The following is a 27,386-nucleotide window of genomic DNA, read 5'->3' on the forward strand; positions in this document are numbered from 1 at the left end:
AAATCAAGAAAGAAATTGTCCAATAAGCAGTAAAATGTATTTCTTTTACAACCAGGAGATTCATGATAATTGGGAAAAAACGTGTAGAAATTTAAATCTTTAGAAGTTTCAAGTATTTGCCAGAGTTTTTTTTTTTTATTCTAATCATGTATTATCTCTTCTGAAATGAAAACATCAATCATTTTACATCTTACAGTTTACACCATTTCTTTAATCTCTGCATTACTCTAAAAGCCCAAAACATTGTTTTCTGACCCCTGTTAAAGATTTAATAAAAGCTGTAAGCTGATTGGTACAATTATACTATTTAAATGTAAAATGGATTCTCTATAACTAGCATGACTAAGGACCAGGTTGAGTACAAAATTGTTGTTCTCACTAACATATGTTATTTGAATAAAGAATTATTGTTATGAAATGGTTGTGGTGCTGTCCCTTTAACTTTAATCTACTAAATCTATTACAGTAGTGAGCAGAAACTCTAGGTGATATGCAAACAGCAGTGATCAAACTGAAGAAGGAAATTCTAAGCTAATGTGTTACATATTGTGAAATGAAAAATGTATTGTTCCAATGTATTACTTAGTGCACTGTTTCCTAACTTGCACTGTGAAATGAAACTGTATTTTCTAATATTTATTGCATTATGCACTGCTTCCTAACTTGCACTGTGAAATGAAACTGTATTTTCTAATATTTATTGCATTATGCACTGCTTCCTAACTTGTATTGTGAAATTAAACTTTATTTTCTCCTATATATTACTTTATGCATTGCTCCCTACCTTGTATTGTGAAATTAAAGGGACATGAAACCCAGATCCATGCATTTGTTTTTGGTGCACTTTTGGAAAATTAACCAGAGATCTGGTTACTTTCAAATTGTAATACTAGCGCAACCCGACGTTCGTAAAAAGTTTACTTCTAGCCCAATTAGTGCTATAGCTCGTAATCTGACCCTTTGTGAGTTAACTCATTCTCAATGCTCAAATGTCATCTTATGGAAGATAATTTGTGTATCCAGAACTGACTTTTTCTCAGGTATAATAAACAGCAGACTTCACTATAGAATATCCCAAAAGGTTTTTAAATAATTATTATTTTGTGCATTGTGTAAATGTTTGGAAGTTGTATTTATGTATGTTAATACTTCAGAATTCATTACCTTTCAATTGTATTTATAAGTTTGTGATTCGTTATCATTTTGCCTCTAGTACCATAATTAAAAATGTTTTCATGGAACTGCTGTTTATAACTTACTTTCAGTCCCATTGGTCCATGAGGGCCTATTGGCCCTGGCATGCCAGGAACCCCAGGAGAACCAGTTCTGCCCTAAAAAAATAGAAATTAAAATAATTTTGAAAAATTAAACAACATTATATTGTAAATGAACAGAATCAATAAATCAAATATTATTTTCCTAAACCTTTATTCTTACACAATAATACGTTAGAAAAATGTTAAAAGTTTTGTCTACAATTTGACATTTCCAAATCTAAAGTAATAAAAACAACGCTTGGCCCTGTTGATTTAAGCACATTAATATAACCAATATGTACTGTAAAATGCAAACAATGGCCAGGGTTATATTATAGAAAAATTGGCAATAATCACGACAGTAAATACTATAAACTCCAGTTAAAACAACTTTTCTGTCAAAAAGCTACTTTTGGTCTTTATGGGTCACAAATGAAGCAGCTATTGAGCAGATGCCATTCCAACTACTGGAGTCATACTCAATTTGAGAGTTGTGAAGTAAAAAAGATTTAATGTAAAACGTTACTAATACCTATATATTGTAAAATGTATCAAGCTGCATTCACAATGACTGAGATATTTTGGTGCAGACTGCAACCACACATGTAAGCAGTTCCTTACATTTTGTCAAAAGATGCTCCATTGCAAGTCTGCTTGAGAATTTGCCGGCCTGCAGCTTAATACATTTTTATGATAATACCAGTAAGAACCTGTGGTGTCTGCACCTCCTTTCAGAATTCTTGTCTGCTACAAAATGAACCAAGGGTTGTGGTAATTATATAATATTTCTTATGAATTGGGATATTTTTACAAAAAGGTGGAGTATTAAATTATCCAACTATGTGATAGATTACAAGTGGCGCGCTATTTAGCGGTCCGACTCAAGTTTAAAGGAACAGTAAACACCAGAATTTTTGTTGTTTAAAAAGGTAGATAATCCCTTTATTACCCATTCCCCAGTTTTACATAACCAACACGGTTATAATCATATACTTTTTACCTCTGTGATTATCTTGTATCTATTACTCTGCAAACTGCCCCCTTATTTCAGTTCTTTTGACAGACTTGCATTTTTAGCCAATCAGTGCTGACTCCTAGGAGCTTCACGTGCCTGAGCTCAATAATATCTATATGAACCACATGAACTAATGCCCTCTAGTGGTGAAAAACTGTCAAAATGCTTTTAGATTAGAGGCGGAATTCAAGGTCTAAGAAATTAGCATATGAACCTCCTAGGTTTAGCTTTCAACTACGAATACCAAGAGAACAAAGCAAAATTGGTAATAAAAGTAAATTGGAAAGTTGTTTAAAATGACATGCCTTATTTAAATCATGAAAGTTTTTTTTTACTTGACTGTCCATTTAAACTTCACTAGAAGTAATCATTTTGTATATCTAGCCTCAGGTGTCAGGAACATTAACGCATACAGGTGTCAATCATTATGGCAATTTAGAAATGTAGAGATAATTGGATAAAATTAAACATGTAGAAAATGGAATGCCTGTGTTCAATTAAAATATAAAAACAGTATATTACAAATGCAATGTAAATCTTAAATGTTAAAGGAACATGAAACCCATTTTTTTTATTTCATGATTCAAATAGATGATGCAATTTTAAACAACCTATTGTTAAAAAAATATTTGAGCCTGTGACACACACCATAGGCGTCGGTTGCTCTATCTCTCAAGCTATCTTGTCTCCAATAGTTTTCCACTTAATAATGGCATCAAAAAATGAATTGGAAACTTGGTCATAGATCCTATGGTTGTCACTAATAATAATAAGGTTGTGTTAAAGCTGTTTGTTTTAAAAAAAATTAGACAATTAACAGGAAGTGTATGTCTGTGTATAACTGGTCCTTAAAGGGACATGAAACACAATTTTTTTCTTTCCTTATTCAGATAGAGAAAACAATTTTAACAACTTTCCAGTTTACTTCTATTATTTCATTTGCTTCCTTCTCTTGTTATCCTTTGCTGAAAGGTTTATCTAGAAAAGCTCAGGAGCAGCAAAGAACCTAGGTTCTAGCTGCTAATTGGTAGCTGCATATATACTGATTTTCATTGGCTCACCCATGTGTTCAGTCAGCAACCAGTAGTGCATTGATGCTCATTCAACAAATGATACCAAGAGAAAGAAGAAACATGTATAATAGGAGTAAATAAGAAAGTTGCTTTAAATTGTATGCTCTAACTTAATCATGAAAGAAAAAATGTGGGTTTCATATCCGTTTAAGGACTCTTTGCTTACTTGCTGATTAGTAGAACTCCCAGTTCTTTAATGGTGGATAGTGACATGCCTTACAAGCATAAATACATTATTATTTCTCTTAGTACAGAAACATCTGTTTTAGAAAAAGCAAACAACTGCAAAAATGTCTTCTTATAATGCAACACAGAAAAGCATCATATGTATGTAACCCTTTTTATACAAAACCTAATTCTGTTTATGTAGTGCTTAGTCTCTTAGGATGAAAAGGGGATTACAGGCTGTTAGAATTTGTCACAATATGATTACAGTTTTCCACTCTGCTAGGACATTCATAGAAACTACTCTGCAGGTGTATAAATAACACTTTCCAGGCTAATTTTGAGCACTTCCGATGGTTGATGTCTGTGACACTGCAGTGTGCTCTCTTCAGGATTCAGTGCACACCATGTGCAGCTCGTGTGCTATTTCCAGCTAGTCGGTATGGGGCTTTTCCATCTGAATGCTCAGAGAATTCACACAAACTTGCAGAGCGTGCACAAAGTATTTTTATACTGGACTAAAACAAACATCATATTTAGAGGTGCCACTCAGTCTTGGTGATCAGTCATTCCAGACAGTGATGTAAGAAATACCCCAATCAATTACTAGACCACCACTATCCTTGTTGGCAACATATGTTGATAATAAAACATTGAATCATGTTGATATATTTAAAGGGACATTAAAGATGTGAGTTTCATTTATGCATAGTGTATATTATTGGAAATTTAGCACTGGATTGAAAAAGATCTACACAGCCCAAGTCAATTCATAGAGGCTTTACAGAAAAATCAGCCTAGCAGAAGTAGAACTGACTTGTAAATGGCTTGAACCAGGCATGACTGAAGTCAGGGATTTCAAACTGCATGATTTTTATCATATTTACTTTATGTACCTAACTATATCTAGCCTTCAGGTGTCAAGAACATTAACGCATACAGGTGTCAATCATTATCATGGCAATTTAGAAATGTAGAGATAATTTTATAAAATAAAACATGTAGAAAATGGCATACCTGTATTCAATTAAAATATAAAAACAGTATATTACGCAATGTAAATCGTAAATGTTAAAGGAACATGAAACCCAATTTTTTTCTTTCATGATTCGGATAGATGATGCAATTTTAAACAACCTTCCAATTTACTTCTATTATTTAATTTTCTTCCTTCACTTGTTATCCTTTGCTGAAAGGTCTATCTAGGTAAGCTCAGGAGCAGCAAATAACCTAGGTTCTCAATGCTGATTGGTGGTTGCATATATATATATACAGATTGTTATTGGCTCCCCCATGTGTTCAGTTAGAAACCAGTAGTGCATTGCTGCTCCTTCAATAAATTATACAAAGAGAATGAAACAAATTAGATAATAGAAGTAAATTAGAAAGTTGTTTAAAATTGTATTCTTTATCTGAATCATGAAATAAAATTTTTGGGTTTCATGTCCCTTTAAGTACAATACTATTACATTATACAAGGTAATATGAATTTGTGTGCGTATATATATATATATATATATATATATATATATATATATACAGAGAGAAGTACACTCACAGGAACGAACATCTGGCTCAATACTATTGTTAGCCTGTTCTATGGCGATTTACCACCTGGGTGCAGCTTTTTATCTCAGTAATGCTTTTCACAGAGTAGAACTTTCCTGTAGTATATCAGTCTGATCCCGCCTATTACGGTCAGTCCAGTGCCGAAATACCAGGCAATTCCTCTCTGAACAAGGAACACAACAACCCCAGACGATCGTTTCAACCTTCATTGGGCCTTGTCAGTGAGGTGTAGCCATATTCCTCTAAGCACACTGACCAAGGAGTCCCCGTCTGGTTGCCCCTTTTTCCCACAGGGAGACTAAATACATACAGAGAGAAGTGCACTCACAGGAACGAACAACTGGCTCAATACCACTGTTAGCCTGTTCTATGGTGATTTAACACCTGGGTGCAGCTTTTTATCTCAGTAATGCTTTTCACAGAGTAGAACTTTCCTGCAGTATATCAGTCTGATCACGCCTATTACGGTCAGTCCAGCGCCGAATACCAGGCAATTCCTCTCTGAACAAGGAACACAGCAACCCAGACGATCGTTTCAACCTTCATTGGGCCTCGTCAGTGAGGTGTAGCCATATTCCTCTAAGCACACTGAGCAAGGAGTCTACGTCTGATTGCCCCTTTTTCCCATAGTGAGACTAAATACATACAGAGAGAAGTGCACTCACAGGAACAAACAACTGGCTCAATACCTTTGTTAGCCTGTTCTATGGCGATTTACCACCTGGGTGCAGCTTTCTAGCCTAGTAATGCTTTTCACGGAGTAGAACTTTCCTGTAGTATATCAGTCTGATCCCGCCTATTACGGTCAGTCCAGCACCAAAATACCAGGCAATTCCTCTCTGAACAAGGAACACAGCAACCCCAGACGATCGTTTTGACCTTCATTGGGCCTCGTCAATGAGGTGTAGCCATATTCCTCTAAGCACACTGAGCAAGGAGTCTATGTCTGGTTGCCCCTTTTTCCCATAGTGAGACTAAATACATACAGAGAGAAGTGCACTCACAGGAACAAACAACTGGCTCAATACCATTGTTAGCCTGTTCTATGGCGATTTACCACCTGGGTGCAGCTTTTTAGCCTAGTAATGCTTTTCACGGAGTAGAACTTTCCTATAGTATATCAGTCTGATCCTGCCTATTACGGTCAGTCCAGCGCTGAAATACCAGGCAATTCCTCTCTAAACAAGGAACACAGCAACCCCAGACAATCGTTTCAGCCTTCATTGGGCCTTGTCAGTGAGGTGTAGCCATATTCCTCTAAGCACACTGAGCTTGGAGTCTATGCCTGGTTGTCCCTTTTTCCCATAGGGAGACTAAATACATACAGAGAGAAGTGCACTCACAGGAATGAACAACTGGCTTGATACCATTGTTAGCCTGTTCTATGGTGATCTACCACCTGGGTGCAGCTTTTTAGCCCAGTAATGCTTTTCACAGAGTAGAACTTTCCTGTAGTATATCAGTCTGATCCCGCCTATTACAGTCAATCCAGTGTTGAAATACCAGGCAATTCCTCTCTGAACAAGGAACACAGCAACCCCAGACGATCGTTTCGGCCTTCATTGGGCCTCATCAGTGAGGTGTAGCCATATTCCTCTAAGCACACTGAGCAAGGAGTTTTTGTCTGGTTGCCCCTTTTTCCCATAGTGAGACTAAATACATACAGAGAGAAGTGCACTCACAGGAACAAACAACTGGCTCAATACCATTGTTAGCCTGTTCTATGGCGATTTACCACCTGGGTGCAGCTTTTTAGCCTAGTAATTCTTTTCACAGGGGTAGAACTTTTCTGTAGTATATCAGTCTGGTCCTGCCTATTACGGTCAGCCCAGCACTGAAATACCAGGCAATTCCTCTCTAAACAAGGAACACAGCAACCCCAGACGATCGTTTCGGCCTTCATTGGGCCTATTCAGTGAGGTGTAGCCATATTCATCTAAGCACACTGAACTTGGAGTCTACGTCTGGTTGCCCCTTTTTCCCATAGGGAGACTAAATATATACAGAGAGAAGTGCACTCACAGGAACGAACAACTGTCTCGATACCAATGTTAGCCTGTTCTATGGCGATCTACCACCTGGGTGCAGCTTTTTAGCCTAGTAATGCTTTTCACGGAATCAGACTGTAGTATATCAGTCTGATTCCGTGTATTACGGTCAGTCCAGCGCCAAAATACCAGGCAATTCCTCTCTGAACAAGGTACACAGCAACCCCAGACGATCGTTTCGGCCTATATTGGGCCTCGTCAGTGAGGTGTAGCCATATTTCTCTAAGCACACTGAGAAAGTAGTCCATCTGGGTGCAGCTTCTCTCTGTATGTATGTATATATATATATATATATATATATATATATATATATACAACACACGTAAAGTCCAGTACTCACTCACAAGCTCTCAGCTAGAATTAAAAAGCAAAACCGGAAGAGTTAGTTACCACATTTGACCAAATGGGACAAGCCCAGGTACCACGACAAGGTCTCTTTCACATACCTGGGTCCCTAATACAGCCACACAACTGCAGCCATGCACACAAATGCAAGCTAATAATCAAACAAACTGGGAACAGGTCAGGGTTCACAGACTTATGTAATCAGCCTGGGCATAAGCAAAATCAGGAGTAAGGAATGCACATCCAGACTGGACCGGGTACACATCCCATGACTCATAAACAGGCCCAACTTTGGTTGCTATCGGACTCATATAAAGCTCCTCTATTTACAGAGACACAGGCAGTTAACCCCGGGCCTGCCAGGCTGCAAGTCCTTAGGGAGAATTACAAAAACAGACAATACAACACACATAAAGTCCAGTACTCACTCACAAGCTCTCAGCTAGGATTAAAAAGCAAAACCGGAAGAGCTAGTTACCGCATATATATATATATATATATATATATATATACAGTATATCACAATCCTAAATTACCATTCTGATGATCATATTTAGGGCTAGATTATGAGTATTACTCAGCTTTTTGTGCACAACAGAAATAGTGCATGTATTACGAATTGAAAGTAAATACATTCACTTGAGTGCAATTGAATTTAATTTGCGTCAGGTTAGCGTGACTTCAGAGCTCTGGTTAATGTTACGCAAGTTACACAAAACATATAAAAAATACATTACAAAGTACAGTTACACTTATATTAACACTGTCTAATAAAATTATTTTTAAAAAATGCATTAAAATGTTATAAGGGATCAAAGATATGAGGTCTATAGAATCCTAGAATCATAGAATCCAGCGTGTACTCTCACAGCCTATCGAAAGAGGAGTGTGCCTCTCAACCGCCTATAGCATCTGAGGCTTGCGGTTCTGTATCAAGCCCCGAAAGAACCCGACATACACAGACGCTCAAAGAAGCGACACACCAACCCAGAGGTCACTCCAATTTTCAACGGACATTAGTAAGGTACCTTACGGTTTATATACTGTGACTGTTGCACACCAAAGAGTGGCTATATCTATCCAGTTTTTACCTACATACTTTCCTATTTCTTCAAGTCAAACAGACTGTTTATGCCAGGTTCCCACAGGGAGACGTCCCTATGTTTTAATCTACTTGTATTTGTTTTAATATTGTTTTAAAGGTTATTAAATAAGATAATATTTACTCGTTAACTATCTCATTCTTTCTTTCATCACAGACACCACATATATACTGTCTGTATATACAGACTTTATTTTTGTACACATACTATAGTTTTTGATATACCTCTATACATCCTACTTTTAAATATTTAGTTTATACTTTGAGTTTATTTTATCTCATAGAGATTTATACTTTGAGTTTATTTAATCTCATAGAGACCTATTTACAATTTTTCACCTAGCTATTTAGCTTACACGTTAATTGTTTAACTTTTTTGTTAAAAAAAAAATACACCAACAAACTTATTTACTGACATCCCATTACATTTACCAGCACATGATGCACCCTTCAATAATATGGTCCCGTACCCTCTAGCCCTCTATTTTCGTAGGCCACACAGCTCACTATAATTTCCCTCATGGTTATCCTGTAATTTGACAGTCCAATAAGGCCATTATATATCACTCGCATATAAAAATATTCTCCCACCTCCATTTATGAGATCCTCTAGGTCCTCCCCCAATCACAGGAACTTATACCCATCCTAAAATCAGCCCGGCCCACATAATATCATTACTACATTATTAAATTTCCCAGACACGTCCCCCCCTCCCCCTCCCATATAAAAGTAGCTCTTGCCTGCTGATCGCCCCCAACGCTTCTTATACTATTTCTTATTAAATCTTTACCCTATCAAAAAAAGAGATTTCTTAACACTTAACACTTAGTTCATTTACACACTCACTGGTGGAGTCCTGAGACGACGAACAGGTAGGTGTTTAGAAAATTTATAATTGCAAATTATCTTTTTTTTTTTTTTTTTTACATTTTAGCTCACACTTATAGATTGTCATAGCAAAGGACATGATTTTTAACCACTTATTTAACAACTTATTTAGACTGTTAGAGGAGCTTTTGTAGACATACATGTTTCAGGAACAATAATTTTCTTTCCTACTGTTGTCATAATAAGTTTGCAAACATGTTGTATAGTCAATTGCCTACGTTATTCACCTTCATTTATTATTTACTTTGTATATTCTTTGCTGATGTAAATGGACAAATGTTATATATTCTATTTGCCAACAATCTCAATAAAAATTGTTACTAAAAAAAAAAAAAAAAAATACACCAAAATGCTCTGCTTTCATGGGTATCAAACAGTTGGGATTTTTTCCACTTATTTTGCTCCATTGACTTCTATGGGGGAATAGGTCATCATGTGCGCGATATTATAAGTTTGGCTTTTAGCGCACAAGCGAAATTTTTTTACCTTCAACTCGTAATACCAGTGCAACCTGACACGTGCAAAAAGTTTACTTTTAGCGCAATAAGCATTCTAATGAAAGCGCTAAATAGGGCTCCACTCGTAATCTGGCCCTTTATGCTTTGACACTGGTATGTCCCTTTAAGAGTCAACAAATAAACCCACTCCAAAAGGTTTCTGTAATTTACCTTATCTCTTCCCATACCAGTTTAATAAACATGTTATACCTTGCAATTAAAAAGCTTATTCTGTTTTAATCCTAAACCATCAATCACTCACTCTTCCCTGAAAATGAAATTGTTTTGCTAAGGGCATCCTGTCTCAGTGACTATGAAATATGATAAATGATCCTTGATACATACAGTTTAAGGTTGAATGATACAACCCGCTCACTGATTAAAACAGAAAAAGGCACATGAAAAAAACCACACAAACATAGTCGTACAATCAAATATATTATATTAAATGTATAGTTCATAGCTATAGACTGAGATATATTTTATGTTTCTGCATAATAACACCATTTGTTATAACACATTTGTAAAACACAGTAAATCAATCTTTATATATTAATGTAGTTAATTTATTACAAAACTTTAATTTTTCATTTTTATATAAACAAAATCCTCTTTCTTACATAAATTTAGTGCAGTAAGGGAGGATCATGAATCACGTAAAAGTTACTTTTTTTCACTGGATTACATGTTAGCAATGGAAACTACAGGGAGTGCAGAATTATTAGGCAAGTTGTATTTTTGAGGATTAATTTTATTATTGAACAACAACCATGTTCTCAATGAACCCAAAAAACTCAGTAATATCAAAGCTAAATAGTTTTGGAAGTAGTTTTTAGTTTGTTTTTAGTTATAGCTATTTTAGGGGGATATCTGTGTGTGCAGGTGACTATTACTGTGCATAATTATTAGGCAACTTAACAAAAAACAAATATATACCCATTTCAATTATTTATTTTTACCAGTGAAACCAATATAACATCTCAACATTCACAAATATACATTTCTGACATTCAAAAACAAAACAAAAACAAATCAGTGACCAATATAGCCACCTTTCTTTGCAAGGACACTCAAAAGCCTGCCATCCATGGATTCTGTCAGTGTTTTGATCTGTTCACCATCAACATTGCGTGCAGCAGCAACCACAGCCTCCCAGACACTGTTCAGAGAGGTGTACTGTTTTCCCTCCTTGTAAATCTCACATTTGATGATGGACCACAGGTTCTAAATGGGGTTCCGATCAGGTGAACAAGGAGGCCATGTCATTAGATTTTCTTCTTTTATACCCTTTCTTGCCAGCCACGCTGTGGAGTACTTGGACGCATGTGATGGAACATTGTCCTGCATGAAAATCATGTTTTTCTTGAAGGATGCAGACTTCTTCCTGTACCACTGCTTGAAGAAGGTGTCTTCCAGAAACTGGCAGTAGGACTGGGAGTTGAGCTTGACTCCATCCTCAACCCGAAAAGGCCCCACAAGCTCATCTTTGATGATACCAGCCCAAACCAGTACTCCACCTCCACCTTGCTGGCGTCTGAGTCGGACTGGAGCTCTCTGCCCTTTACCAATCCAGCCACAGGCCCATCCATCTGGCCCATCAAGACTCACTCTCATTTTATCAGTCCATAAAACCTTAGAAAAATCAGTCTTGAGATATTTCTTGGCCCAGTCTTGACGTTTCAGCTTGTGTGTCTTGTTCAGTGGTGGTCGTCTTTCAGCCTTTCTTACCTTGGCCATGTCTCTGAGTATTGCACACCTTGTGCTTTTGGGCACTCCAGTGATGTTGCAGCTCTGAAATATGGCCAAACTGGTGGCAAGTGGCATCTTGGCAGCTGCACGCTTGACTTTTCTCAGTTCATGGGCAGTTATTTTGCGCCTTGGTTTTTCCACACGCTTCTTGCGACCCTGTTGACTATTTTGAATGAAACGCTTGATTGTTTGATGATCACGCTTCAGAAGCTTTGCAATTTTAAGAGTGCTGCATCCCTCTGCAAGATATCCCACTTTTTTTTACTTTTCTGAGCCTGTCAAGTCCTTCTTTTGACCCATTTTGCCAAAGGAAAGGAAGTTGCCTAATAATTATGCACACCTGATATAGGGTGTTGATGTCATTAGACCACACCCCTTCTCATTACAGAGATGCACATCACCTAATATGCTTAATTGGTAGTAGGCTTTCGAGCCTATACAGCTTGGAGTAAGACAACATGCATAAAGAGGATGATGTGGTCAAAATACTCATTTGCCTAATAATTCTGCACTCCCTGTATAAGCACTGGAAACTATAAGCTGCATATAACACACACACTTAGCACAAAAGTATGTATATGCTCAATCAGATCTTGTTTGTTTATGTTAGCAACTTACTTGTAATTGCTATTAATATTGCACTATAGGCTGCTTACCTACTACCTTAAAAATAGTTAATATATAGAGTTTATGATAAGACATGGTACAAATATAAACAGCAGGATGTCTGCACTAGGATGGGTCTGTCACAAACACAGGATTCCCATTGGTTTATTTCCTTTGGTGTAACTGTACAACTCTGAAATCTAGTCTATATTAACCTCTATTTCAAGCTAGTAACAAACAGCATCTATTTCTAAAATCTTACTTACTTCAAAAAGTAAATAAAGTAATCCTGTCCAATTCCACTAAGTGACTTCACTGTAATAATCTGCACAAGCATGAAACCACTCACATCACACCACTGCAGTATTGCACATAACCCAAAGGACCCCCTACATGACAACCTCATCACAATTCACAAAGCAATAAGGTTATCCTATACATTCATTCTCATCCCAATACCCCTAACAGCCAATAGACAACCCTACATGATCCCCTCACACAATGTGCCCACTAGGGCTCCGCTCAAAATAAGAAAAAGATATCTGTTTTTAACTAAAAAGATCCTAGAAAGTCTACCATGATTTAGGTTTCATAATCTCTTGATCCAACCACTGATTTCTAGAAATAACAGAGTCATTTAAAAGCCCCTTCCTTGCCAATATCTCAACCTAGCATGAGGGTTCCCTCCTATTATTATATATTATATTATATTATTATCTGTGAGAGAAGGGATCATTGTCTTGGAATGATTTAGTTAAATACTCTTTAATATTGGATATAGAAAATCCAGATTTAGCAGATTTAAATGGGGTGAGGGGGTAATTTAAATCTCTTGAGAAAATGATTTGAATATAGAGCATGTTTGTAAGCATATTGTATATGTTTCAAGATCTATCAATAGCTTTCAATTGGTAGTAATGTGTTAGGGAATGATCTCTAAGTTTATGCATTGGATTTTCATTAAAGAATGAACAAGGAATGTCATACAGTCAGAGGGAACTATATGCCCTATTTATGGGTTTCAATAGAAAATTTAGATAAACATGTTTTACTTCGAGAAGCCTTATCTTTAAATCATTGGGTCCACACTTTCTAAGATATGATTGTTAAAGTAAAAAAAAAAAGGTTTTAAAATTGCAGAAAGTACCTTTCTTCCTGGCCTGCCAATTTCACCCTGTAAAAGAACATTAAGTATCATAACAGTGCAGAGAGAGAAATTAATTCACAAAAGAGCACATTCAATCTAAGGTCACTGTACACAATGTGTCCTCATGTGGAAAGCCTGGATAACGTTTTCCAAGTGTACACAACTTCAGATGTGATATCATCTTCACTTTATCCTGATTAAATGCACCCAGCATAGCTACAGCAATGCAGAAACATAAATCAACTGATGAAGCTGAGAGCACTTGCCAGCCCTGTTCTTTACTAATAGAAAACCTTGTGTGCAAGGCTTAGAAGTTGTTCTACCCACAATCCTTTTAAATCTATAATATATATTAATATAAGTTATATTTTAGAGACAAATGATTTCAAGTAAACATGAAAACATACTTAATAAAGTAGATTTTAATTATTTATATGGACACTAACAAATGGACTGGAGAAGTGATTCAGGGAAAAGGTTTATTGTAATAATTGCTGCATTTATCCAGTTTAATTACAACAGAGACACAAGCATTTGCATATACTGACAGTCTATTACCCCCTTTTACTTTGATCCAATGAGGTTTCCTTTTGAGTAAAGGAAATCAATTGGTTTTGTATGTAAACAGATTATCAGTTTCTAGCTCTGTTTTCCAACAGTGGTGTGAGAAATCAGTGTCTATTTACTAACACAAAAACAGGTGTGAAGAGTTTTGCAAACATGAGTATTTGTTATATTGTAATTCTTATTTTAAAAAAAAGTGCTAATTATTTACAAAAAAGCAGCCATTTTACAGTCATTCCAAAATGTTAAAAAAAAAAACATAAATAGCTATTTTATTCCATCTGTTACTTTTAACAATTATTTTAAGACTCAGATTATTAAAACAAAAACAAACAGTAACTTACCTTTTCTCCTTTTGGTCCAGCTGTCCCTGGAAATCCTTTAGGACCCTAATAAATATAGTAAGGTCAAAACAATATTATTGTTATTAATAATAATGATAATAATCAATTATATTAAATGCAGCACTTTATACAATATTCTTTTCTATACAGATCATCCACAAGCCATGGAAGTCACGAGAGTGTCTTTAAAAGTTGTTGTGCCTTCATTAATGAACTCACGGTCATGCTTATTCCAGATTACAAGTTTAACTAATGTAGGCGCAGGCATTTTGAAACACACTCTCATGAATGAGTCGGCACTTAGCGTGCATAGATGAGCGTTTCCTATAAAAACCCAGTCATAAAGGAGCAATCTTGTTTGAGATACAAAGTAGCACAGCGTCACGATTTACAGTTTAAAGAATGTAAAACTCCAGTAAAATATGTTATAAGCTTTACATAGAAACTCATAATCACCGTTTTGTTTTCAGTTCACACCAAAATAGAAATGGTGCTTTAACAAACAATTGAAATAAACAATTGTTTCAAATAATACTTGTGAAAGTTGCATGTCCATATAGTGATAGAAAAAGAGTGCACATTTTGCTATGACAACATAAAAGATGCATTCAGACTGGCTAGTGCAAAGGGAAACGGATTACAATAGTTAACAAGACGCTATAAGCGATCTCCTTTAAAAATTCAATTTTAATAATGCCAGTACTGTTAGTGACAATCACAATAGTGCGAGTGGGACTTACAATCAAATATTAAAAATGATTTATAAAATTATGCCATTCTGGGATGTTTGTGTCCTGAATTTACTTTATCTACAGATCCCCCTGTTCAGAATATCACATAGTCAACACATTCACAAATGTATATGTACTTATACATATGTAAATGTATGCTGTGTTCCCTGTGTACAGCCTTTCCACTAGGGATGAAAAGAACTTTAATGAATCAATACCATGTATGTTAACCCGTTAAGGACCACAGCACTTTTCCATTTTCTGACCATTTGGGACCAAGGCTATTTTTAAATTTCTGTGGTGTTTGTGTTTAGCTGTCATTTTCCTCTTACTCATTTACTGTACCCACACATATTATATACAGTTTTTCTCGCCATTAAATGGACTTTCTAAAGATACCATTATTTTCATCATATCTTATAATTTACTATAAAAAAATATAAAATATGATTAAAAAATGGAAAAAAACACACTTTTTCTAACTTTGACCCCCCACATCTGTTACACATCTACAACCACCAAAAAACACCCATGCTAAATAGTTTCCTAATTTTGTCCTGAGTTTAGAAATAGCCAATGTTTACATGTCCTTTTTGCAAGTTATAGGGCAATAAAAACAAGTAGCACTTTGCTATTTCCAAACCACTTTTTTCAAAATTAGTGATAGTTACATTGGAACACTGATATCTGTCTGGAATCCCTGAATATTCCTTGACATGTATATATTTTTTTTATAAGACATCCCAAAGTACTGATCTAGGCCCATTTTGGTATATTTCATGCCACCATTTCACCACCAAATGCGATCAAATAAAAAAGAATCGTTCACTTTTTCACAAATTTTTTCACAAACTTTAGGTTTTCACTGAAATTATTTACAAACAGCTTATGCAATTATGGCACAAATGGTTGTAAATGCTTCTCTGGGATCCCCTTTGTTCAGAAATAGCAGACTTATATGGCTTTGGCAATTAGAAGGCCGCTAAATGCCACTGCGCACCACACGTGTATTATGCCCAGCAGTGAAGGGGTTAATTAGGTAACTTGTAGGGAGCTTGCAGGGTTAATTTTAGCTTTAGTGTAGAGATCAGCCTCCCACCTGACACATCCCACCCCCTGATCCCTCCCAAACAGCTCTCTTCACTCTCCCACCCCACGATTGTCCCCGCAAATCTTAAGTATTGTCAGAAAGTCTGCCAGTACTAAAATAAAAGTTGTTGTTTTTTAAAAAAAAAACATAATCTGCTGTGTAGAATCCCCCCTTAGCCTCCAACCTCCCTGACCCCCCCCCAAACAGCTCTCTAACCCTCCCGCTCTACCTTATTGTGTGCCATCTTGGGTACTGGCAGCTGTCTGCCAGTACCCAGTTTGCCATAAAATATGGTATTTTTATAAACTAATGAAATATTTTCTGTAGTGTAGCTGCCCCCCTCAATATCCAACCCCCCACCGCCTCCCAGATCCCTTAGCTAAAAATTCCCACCCTCCCAGTCCTCTCTCACATCTTATCGTGATCCCGCCCCCCTCTGACTCCTTACTCCCATCGATGGCCGCACACCCGCCTCCCTGCATCGGCTCCCACCCACCAACAATCACGCCCATTGATGGCCTAAGCAGAGAGGGCAACAGAGTGGCTCACTCTGCATAGGATGGCTAAAATATGTTATTGCAGGATGCCTCAATATCGAGGCATCACTGCAATAACATGAAAGCAGCTGGAAGCGATCAGGGGTTAAAGAAATAGGAAAGTCAAAATTAAACTTACATGATTTAGATAGAGCATGTCATTTTAAGACTCTTTTAAATTCACTTCTATTTTCAAATGTGCTTTTTTCTCTTGGTATCCATTAGGCTTTCTGAGTGAATGATCCAACATCATAAATCTTCAATAATAAGTTTTTGATTTATCTCATGAAAGTGAGATGACACAAGCATATAGGTCATATTAGGATTTTGAGTGGCAGATTTATGTTGGTAAATCTTGTCTTTTTTTTTTTTTTAAATGGTTTCTCCAATACATAAGCACCCACATTGATATTTTAGTGCATTAGACCACAAAATGTATAGTTGCATGTGAACACAACTTTTTTAAATTTACACCCTGTACAAGGATGAGAAATGTATCACCTTAAATCATGCTGTTATACTGGACACACCTTAAACATCAATATGTGTGAAGGACCATAAAGGGTATTTTATCTTTCACATTAGGCCTACATTGTCTTCTAGGAGTGGTATCTTCCTAGCTAACATTAATGAAGATGCATACAAAATGCAGAGGCTGCACTGCCTTTCAAAGGAGATAAAGCATAGCTGAGTTTATTAATGAGACTATTAACAATACTAATGTAAGTGGACATAACATTTCAATAAAATGTAATAAATATTTAATAGTTTATATACTGTATATACATTATAATTTTACTACTTTTTAAACAAAACCACATACTATCCAAAGCACCATCCCGACACTAACCTGCAATCTTCCAACTCCACACCCAGTTACCGGTCTGCAATTCTCTGCTTATTCCCTCCAGCCCCCAAGAATGAAGTTTGTTCCTGTCTTCCTCACGCATCACTACCTGCCCACTCGACCCTATCCCTTCTCAGCTAATACCTTCTCTGTGTTCCACCCTCACTTATGCTATCACATCATCAACCTATCCCTCTCTACCAGTTTATTCTTCTTTCAAACATGCAAAGGCCACTACTATACTCAAACATCCCTCCCTTAATACTTATTTTCGTGCAAACAACCACCCCATATCATTGCTTCCACTAACATCAAAACTCATGTAAAAACTAGTTTACAACCACCTGACCCTCTTCCTGTCTTCCAACTCCTTGCTTGACCCCCTGCAATCTGGCTTCCACTCCCAACACTTAAATGAAACTGCCCTCACCAAAATTACTAACAAACTTCTTTCTGCTAAAAGTAACGGCCACTACTTACTTACCTTACTTGACCTCTCAGCTGCCTTCAACACAGTTGACCACCTCTTCCTCCTACAGACCCTCAGCTATCTTGGTCTCTATGACACTGCTCTATCTTGGATCCATTCTTATCTTTCTCACAGGGCCTTTTTTATGTCATTTGTTGGATACTTCTCTTCAATGCATCTGTCTGTTGGAGTACCTCAAGGCTCTGTCCTGAGTCTTCTACTTTTCTCCATTTATACTGGGTAAACTTATAAACAGCTATGACTTCAAATATAAACTCTGTGCTGATGACACAAAGATCTACCTGTCCACCCCTGCTCTCCCACTGTCCTTTCTCAAGTCAGGGACTGCTTATCTAGCATTTCTTCTTGGATGGCCTTTCCCCACCTAAAGATTAACATGTTCAAGACTGAGCTCCTTCTAATCCCCTCCTGTAGCTATACTATGATTTATTACTGTCAACGTCATCACTATCTCCCCATTACCCCAAGTCTGCTGCCTCAGAGTTATACTTGACTCCAACTTATCCTTCATCCCCCACATTCAATCGCTCTCTTCATCCTGCTGCAACCACCTAAGCAATATTTGTAAAATGTGTCAGTTTCTGAGTGCCGACACCACAAAGCAAATAATTCACTCCTTTGTAATTTCTCGACTTTACTATTGCAATAACCTACTCACAGACTTTCCTCTCACCCACCTACCCTTCTTCAATCCATCCTAAATGCCTCTGTCAGGCTAATCCACCTTTCCCATCACTCTGTATTTGTTGAACCTCTCTGCAAGTCGCTTCACTGGCTCCCTATTCACAGCAGAATTAAATTAAAAATTCTCACCCTGATCTACAAAGCTCTTACCAATGCCGCTCCCCACTACCTATCCTCACTAATCAAAAAATATACTCCAGCCTGACCACTAAGATCCAACAATGACCTGCTCCTTGCATCTTCAATTATCACCTCTTCCCATTCTAGACTGCAGGACTTCTCTTGTGCGGCACCTACCCTTTGGAATGCTCTCCCTTGCGCTGTAAGACGTTCCCCTTATCTGCCTTCTTTTAAACACTCCCTAGCGACATTTTTGTTCAGGGAATCCTACCACCCAAGTAACAAATAAATTCCACTTACCTAATAATTGCCCTCATCTGTATTATCATCATTGTCACCCTCCTCCTGTTTATCACCCTCCTACCCTTCTAGATTGTAAGTTTTTATGGCAATAGGGCCCTCAATTCCTTCTGTATTTATTTGTCAAATTTTTTCTTGTCTCTTACAAGTTATGTATCATTGTTTTATTTAAAAAATTGTACTCATGGACAGCGCTGCTGAATATTTTGGCGCTTTGTAAGTAAAATATAATAATAATACTCCTCATTCAATATCATACTGTATAAAATCTCATATGAAAACAATATAAACCCACTGTAAATCATGGCCTATCTATACTCTTTTTCAACAATATTAGCTATTTAGATAAATTTGCTAAGGTACTTAGCAAATATGGAGCTATATTAGGTCTACTAACCTGAGGGCCAGGAGGTCCTTCTGGTCCTGGAGGACCTGGAACACACAGCGGTATTTGTGGCTTAATCTCTGTATTTGAGTTCTGGAAGTTCAGGTCATCAAACTTTAAATAAAACAAATTTAAATGAGCATAGTTAATACAGGCTAATCAGTGGCGTTAACCAGTTCACATACCCTCCCGTAAAAAATTTAAGTCCCAAGTTAGGGCACATGTTAGGGTCATACATTGGAGCTCTGATCTGCCCTAAAATAACACTGATAACTGCTGTAATCTGGGCTAATCATAAAGGAACAAAAAAAACCAAAGGGCAAGATTACAAGTCGCAGAGCAAATCATTTGCTTAAACTCCACGAGCATTGTGGCTTTTTTGCATTTGGGGTTGCGCAGCTATTACAAGTTGAGAAATAACTTATTTTACGCGCATGTTAAACTGCGTAATGCAAACTGCGAAATCACATGTGCATTCAAGTATTCCCCATAGAAGTCAATGGAGAAGATAAATAGAAAAAAGACCAAGACAAAAACCCTAATCTGTTGCGCAAAAAGCCCATGACGTATTCTCCTCAAAAAGTGTACATGAAAATGCAAATATTTCATATTGCAAGAATATTTTGTTAACGGAATATATTCTACTAGTCCTAAAGCCCGTTCACACGGGCCATTTTTTGCAGTACAGCGGTCCCACCCCTTGCGCTCTCTTCCTCCCCCTCTCTTTTGCTCTCTCTCCCCCCCCCCCTCTCTTTTGCTCTCTCTCCCCCTATCTTTTGCGCTCTCTCTCGCTCCACCTCTCTTTTGCTCTCTCTACCCCCTCTCTTTGGCTCTCTCTCTCCCCCCTCTCTTTTGCTCTCTCTCCCCTCTCTTTTTCTCTTCCCCTCTCTTTTTGCTCCATCTCTCCCCCCTCTCTTTTGCTTTCTCTCCCTCCTCTCTTTTGTTCTCTCTCCCCCTCTCTTTTGCGCTCTCTCTCTCTCCCCTCTCTTTTGCTCTCTCTTCCCCCTTTCTTTTGCGCTCTCTCCCCCCTCTCTTTTGCGCTCTCCCCCCTCTCTTTTGCGCTCTTTCTCCCCCTCTCTGTTGCGCTCTCTCCCTTTTCTCTTTTGCGCTCTCTCCCCCCTCTCTTTTGCACTCTTTCTCCCCCTCTCTGTTGCGCTCTCTCCCTTTTCTCTTTTGCGCTCTCTCCCCCCTCTCTTTTGCGCTCTCTCTCCCCTTTTCATTTGCGCTCTCTCCCCCTCTCTTTTGCGCTCTCTCTCTTCCCCCTCTCTTTTGCACTCTCTCTCTCCCCCCTCTCTTTTGCTCTGTCTCTCTCCCCATCCCTCTCTTTTGCTCTCTCCCCTCTCTTTTGCGCTCTCTCCCACCTCTCTTTTGTGCGCTCTCTCTCCCCCCATTCTTTTGTGCTCTCTCTCTCCCCCTCTCTTTTGCACTCTCTCTCTCCCCCCTCTCTTTTGCTCTCTCTCTCCCCCTCTCTTTTGCACTCTCTCTCCCCCCTCTCTATTGCGCTCTCTCTCTCCTCCTCTCTTTTGCGCTCTCTCTCTCCCCCTCTCTTTTGCGCTCTCTCTCTCCTCCTCTCTTTTGCACTCTCACTCTCCTCCTCTCTTTTACGCTCTCTCTCCTCCTCTCTTTTGTGCTCTATCTCCCCCTCTCTTTTGCGCTCTCTCTCCCTCCCTCTCTTTTGTGCTCTCTCCCCCCTCTCTTTTGCACTCTCTCCCCCCTCTCTTTTGCACTCTCTCCCACCTCTCTTTTGCTCTCCCCCCTCTCTTTTGTGCTCTCTCTCCCCCCTCTCTTTTGTGCTCTCTCTCCTCCCTCTCTTTTGCACTCTCTCCCTCCTCTCTTTTGCGCTCTCTCTCCTCCCTCTCTTTTGCACTCTCTCCCACCTCTCTTTTGCTCTCTCTCTTTCCCCCTCTTATTTTCTCTCTCCCCCCTCTCTTTTGCTCTCTCTCTCTTCCCTCTATTTTGCTCATTCCCATCTCTTTTGCTCTTTCCCCTCTATTTTGCTCTCTCACCCCCCTCTCATGCTCTTTCCCATCTATTTTGTTCTCTCCCCCTATCTTTCTATTTCTCTCCTCTTATCTTTCTATCTCTCTCCCCTCTATCCCTCTTGCGCGCAACCGCGTCCGGCCCCACCTCTGCCACGCCCACCCCGCCCCTTGCTGCACCGTTCACAAATGGCCACGCCCACTTTTGCCCACACCGGCTTTTCAGGTAGGGACTCTAAGGCCAGGTGTGTTTGTCCTCGCACAGTCTCTACTGCGCATGACAGCTTCGGACAAACACACTTGGCCTTTTATTATATAGGATTTCATTCTAAATAAATATTTCTCTATATACGTGATGATTTTTGGACTGATATATATTTATTTATTAATGACTATACATGTCTAGATATCTCAAGATCTATATGCGGAATCTCTTTGAAAATCCCTCTGAGATATTGTTTAATGTGCATAAGATTGTAATGTGAAATATTTTCATTATCTCCATAGTTGAACATATCTCTATACATATAAATGCATGTTTCTCTATGTATGTGCATGTATGTCAATGGAAAATCCCTTTGTCTGCTTTTTTTTCTAACACCGAGATCTCGTATCTTTGAGCCCTTATAACTTTTGTCTGCAATATTTTTTTTTAATATTTTTTTATTAGACAGTGTTAATATGAGTGTAACTGTAATTTGTAATGTATTTTTGAAGTGTTTCGTGAAACTTTTTTGTTGCACAAAGCTGCTACAGCTCTTCGAGCGCGGAAAGGATTGTTGGGTAAAAGGCAAATGCATGCACGCAAGACTTGTAATACCTGTGCAATGGAAATTGAAAACTTATAATGCGCTACTTATAAGCTTGATTCAGATAGAACATGCAATTTTAAACAACTTTCTAATTTACTTCTATTATTACAATTTGTTTTAATGGTTTTTGTATCGTGAGTGTACGTTTCAAAGCTGTTATCCATTTGCAAGCATACCAACTAGATGGCAGCGCTATTTCCTGCCATATTGTGCTCCAGACACCTACCTAGGAATCTCTTCAACAAATAATACCATGGGAACAAAGCAAATGTGATAATAGAAGTAAATTGTAAACTTTTTAAAAAATAGTCATAGTAACATAAAGACATTTTTGGGGTTTCATATCTCTTTAATATGTTGCTGGGAAAACTGGTACTTGTTCCTGTCATTTGTGACTAAGTACATCATGAAGACAAGGGGGTATATTTATCAATGTGCGAGCGGACATGATACAAAGTAGCGTATCATGTCCGCTGCACATCGCTGCACATCGATAAATGCTGACAGCATACAATGTCGGCATTAATCATTGCACCAGCAGTTCTTTGTGAACTGCTGGTGCAATGCCGCCCCCTGCAGATTCGCGGCCGCTAGCAGGGTGTGTCAATCAACGCGATCGTATTCGATCGGGTTGATTTCTGTCCGCCGCCTCAAAGCAGGCAGACAAGTTATGGAGCAGCGGTCTTTAGACCGCTGTTTCATAACTTCTGTTTCCGGTGAGCCTGAAGGATCGCCCAAAACAAGGAGCCATACGGAGCTTGATAAATATGCCCCAACATGTCCCTCTGTGGCATATTTACACTTAAACTGAAAAGATGTGGGTCTTTTCACAACACATGGGGGATCAACTGCTGATATAAAAAATGGACAATGGGATTATGTTCCATATCTAGATAGTTTTATGATTTCCATGAAACTCGGGAGATGTGCCTTCAATGTGTATATGTCAAGTAATTAAATTATTATTAGATCATTATTATTATTATTAATAATAATAGAATATATACAAATATCACAAAAATATACATAGATGTAGTTTTACTTTTATTAGTCTAGTCAGTCTCTACATGTCAGCCAATGAACATAAATAATGAGTATTCAAGTGCTTCATGATATTTTCAATTAACATTTGATCAGTATTTAGTTTTCTTTTATATAAACACATTAAATTATTAGTTTTTTATATGTATTATAAAGATCGGTTGCCTCCTAGGCGCCTAGAAAATAAAAACAAAAAGCTGAGAGAAAATATAAAACTGTTACATTTGTCTACAACTATTTTAGCAAATAAGTTCTTTTGATTTTATTTTTTTTCTGAATTGTCTATTTTAAAAAAATGATGTATATTAATAGTAATATCTAGACTCGGCCAAAAATCCTGTGTACTAAATCCTGCAGAGAATTGTAATTTTAATACATTTTTTTTTTTCTATCAAGATTTGCTGATGTTTATTATTTAGTAACCACCACACGTGCGCTTACTGTAATTCAATAGTATTAGCAGATTGCTCTTATGCTTTTGTGGCAAGTCCCCTCTAGGTAATTGTTTTGAAGGTTAGACTGAAATTTCTATCAAATGGTGAAGAATAGATTACTGATCCATACGGAGTTGAGATTTAACCCACTCATCACAAGTAACAGATTACCTTCATATTGCCAGTAATCCATACAGGGCATCAACTCCTATATACACATACCACATACTCCATACACCTACCTATTAATCTCTTTAACAAAGAATACCACAAAGCAAATTTGATAATAGAAATAATTTGGAAACTTTTTTAAAACATCATTTGAATAATATAAAGACATTGTTTGGGTTTCATATTTCTTTAATATGTTGCTATGAAAACTGGTACTTTCTCCTGTCATATGTGACTAAGTACATCATGAAGACTACATGTCACTCTGTGGCATATTTACAGAGTGAAACCTGATGCACGCTACCTTTAGGACTTCAGATATCGTGACTGTGTTAACTTCTCGAAAAAGACTTCAATGGAGCACACTATGCCATAGCCACTGATGCACAGGACCTCAATGCCTATACTTAAAATTAGAAATACCCAGAATATGCGGCCCAAGAAATAAATGCCTTCATTCTCTTTAATCTTTAATGGATTGGCTTCCTAGAATAATACTGGAACAGGTGAATCGTTTATCCTATATACTGTGTGTATGCCCTAAGCTCTGGTCAAACTCACTAAGCAAAGCTAAAAAAACAAACATAAAATATGTACATCTACCAACCATCCGGTATAGTTTTTCCATAAGATGACACTGCGCTAACATTTATAGAGGGCAATCCATAGTGCTCCCATTTTTATTTCCATATTACCGGTTGAAAGTAAAATTTTAGTTCTTGAGTGAAAGCCTTGGATGAGCTAACATCTGGAGGTCAGATAGCTTCTATAGGGCGTGCGGCATAACTCAGGTCTGGTTTTCGCTCGAGCACTAACCCAAATGCGCAAAGAAAAATTTGCATTAAAACAAAAGAATTGGAGCTATTCATGCAGTATAAAATTATATTTTAATTTAAATAAATAGATATAAATATATGTTATTATTAATAAAAGTGTTAACATTGATATAAAGCGATATAGTACTGTATATGACAAGGTGGAGGGCTCAAAGCTGTATAAAAGTGTATGTATGTGTGTGTAGATATGTACTGTATATGTATGTGTGCACTTATATACACGCAAACACACACACATTAATATATATATATATATATATACAGTATATATATATATATATATATACATACACATATATACACAGGTGTTCAAAAGTTTGGGATCATTTAGACATTTCCTTATTTTTCATGGAAACATACATGAAATTAGTTTGAGTACGGAATATAGTCATTGACAAGGCTAGAAATAATGGATTTTAAGTTAAATAATAATTTTCTCTTCAAACTTTGCTTTTATAAAAAAGATTCCTCCATGTCCTCAGAGGAGGAAATCACCTGACAGATTGCCTGTAAACACAGAGACAACGCAGCTATCTGATCAAAGTTGCCATGCAATCCAGTACCCCAGAGGACCGGAGTTCAGCAAGCTGGTTGGCTGTTACAGATCCAACATGTGCCTAGTAGCACAATAAGGTGCTATTCTCAAATGTGAGTACCCTGTATCTGGTTTAGTTTATTGGTGACTGTCCTCGATTGATGCACACATGTGGCGCCTCTCTTGTGTTTGAATATCTTTCAGAAGTTTGTCACTGCAAGTGCAGGGAGAGTGCAGCCTTTTCTATGGAAGTATCACAGAAGAAACTTTGATTGAAGAAGTTTGAGGGATTTTCCTCTCTTGGACATTGGATCATATTATAATTAAAGTCTTTATATTGGACTCAATTTTTAAAGAGTGATTCTCATTTTTTATCACTTTATTTTATTGTATGTTATTTTTTTTTTTTTTTCTTATATTTGAATTATACCGCCTGTTATCATAGTAATGCTCTAATTTTCATAATATCCAATCGCTTATATTGTGCGATATATTGTCAAGATTTTCTCACTATTTGTTTCTTTGTCAAAACAAGAAAAGACTGACAAGTTTCAGAAGAAAGTTCTTTGTTTCTGGCCATCTTGATTGAGTCTGTAATCAAACCCAAAAATGCTGATGCTCCAGATACTCAACTACTCTAATGATGGCCAGTTTTATTGCATCTTTATTCAGCACAACAGTTTTCAGCTGTGCTAACATAATTGCAAAATGTTTTCTAATGATCAGTTAGCCTTTTAAATGATAAACTTGGATTAGCAAACACAACGTGCCATTGGAACACAGTACAGAGGGTTGCTGATAATGGGCCTCTGTACACCTATGAAGATATCCCATAAAAATCAGTAGTTTCCATCTACAATGGTCATTTGCAACATTAACAATGTCTACACTGTATTTCTGATCAATTTGTTGTTATTTTAATGGACAAAAATAAATTGCTTTTCTTTTTTAAAACAAGGAAATTTCTAAGTGACCCCAAACTTTTGAACACTAGTGCCCATACACAGTTACACACGCATGCATATACACCTTTGGACCCTTCCCAGTCAAACATATGGTCATTTACTAAATCACTTTAAATCACTGTTAAAAAAAAGTATTACTTTTAATATATAAATAGGAGTGAAATACTGCTGCAACACAATGCATAGCGAAGGAGTTGTGGGTTTATGCTGCTACCACCCATATCAGATACTCACTGTATTGCTGTCCTCTCTATAGAATGGCGGTGGTGGAAATATTGGCGGTGGAGGAGGAGTCAAGAAACAACATACTCGGTTATTGCTCCGTTTCTTTTGCTCAAAGGATGGGAAGGCTGTAAAAATAAATTTAATTTTGTTATTTAAAAATATATACAAATAAACTACCGTTTAGCACTTTAACTCTTACACTGCTGAGCCATTTCAGAACATTGTGCTGAAGCCATTTTAGGACAAGATTACAAGTGGCGTTATATTGTTAACCAAAATCGTGACCGTGCTAACTTGCATTGTAATTAAACGTGTTCGCTCGAGCAGAAACAAATATAGCACACGTTGGGTTTGTTTGAGTGGAGACAGCTTAAAGAGTAAGAGTTAAAAAAAAATGTGCACCAAACATAAATACATTGAAAAAAATTGTTACACTCATATATACACTATCTGATATAAATTATTCATTTAAATATTAATAAAAAATTGTATATAAAGGTTAAAAGGTATATGGTATATGAAAAGGGCTATATTGCTTATATATACATATATAATATATGTGTGTTTTTGTATTTATATATGTATATATACACATTTGGAGCCCTTTCCACTCAAATACCTTAAAATTTGAAAAATCTTTTTTATTCAATTTTAATATTTTATGTGTATTACTGTTTATTTGCTGTAAATATTTTGCATTCCAATGTTCTTCACATAAAAGAAAATGTCCTTTTTGTTTAAAAAATGTTTTCCCATATATATATATATATATATATATATATATATATATATATATATATATATATATATATATATATATATATATATATATATAT

The 27,386-nt window shown here is 37.0% G+C and overlaps 1 protein-coding gene across 3 annotated transcripts in view; it reads right to left on the minus strand.

Annotated features, from left to right (window-relative positions):
* The window catches only part of COLQ (collagen like tail subunit of asymmetric acetylcholinesterase), a 160,513-nt gene that overhangs the window by 68,516 nt on the left and 64,611 nt on the right, over positions 1–27,386 (minus strand). For all 3 annotated transcript variants that reach the window (XM_053714199.1, XM_053714197.1, XM_053714198.1), the window contains exons 2-6: positions 26,560–26,675; positions 19,565–19,666; positions 14,370–14,414; positions 13,462–13,488; positions 1,260–1,331 (exon numbers count right to left, since the gene is read on the minus strand). In XM_053714199.1, the coding sequence (XP_053570174.1) occupies positions 1,260–1,331; positions 13,462–13,488; positions 14,370–14,414; positions 19,565–19,666; positions 26,560–26,675 (362 nt within the window). The remainder of the gene's footprint in view (positions 1–1,259; positions 1,332–13,461; positions 13,489–14,369; positions 14,415–19,564; positions 19,667–26,559; positions 26,676–27,386) is intronic.

This window comes from Bombina bombina, chromosome 5 (genome assembly GCF_027579735.1).
Source record: "Bombina bombina isolate aBomBom1 chromosome 5, aBomBom1.pri, whole genome shotgun sequence".
NCBI lineage: Eukaryota > Metazoa > Chordata > Amphibia > Anura > Bombinatoridae > Bombina > Bombina bombina.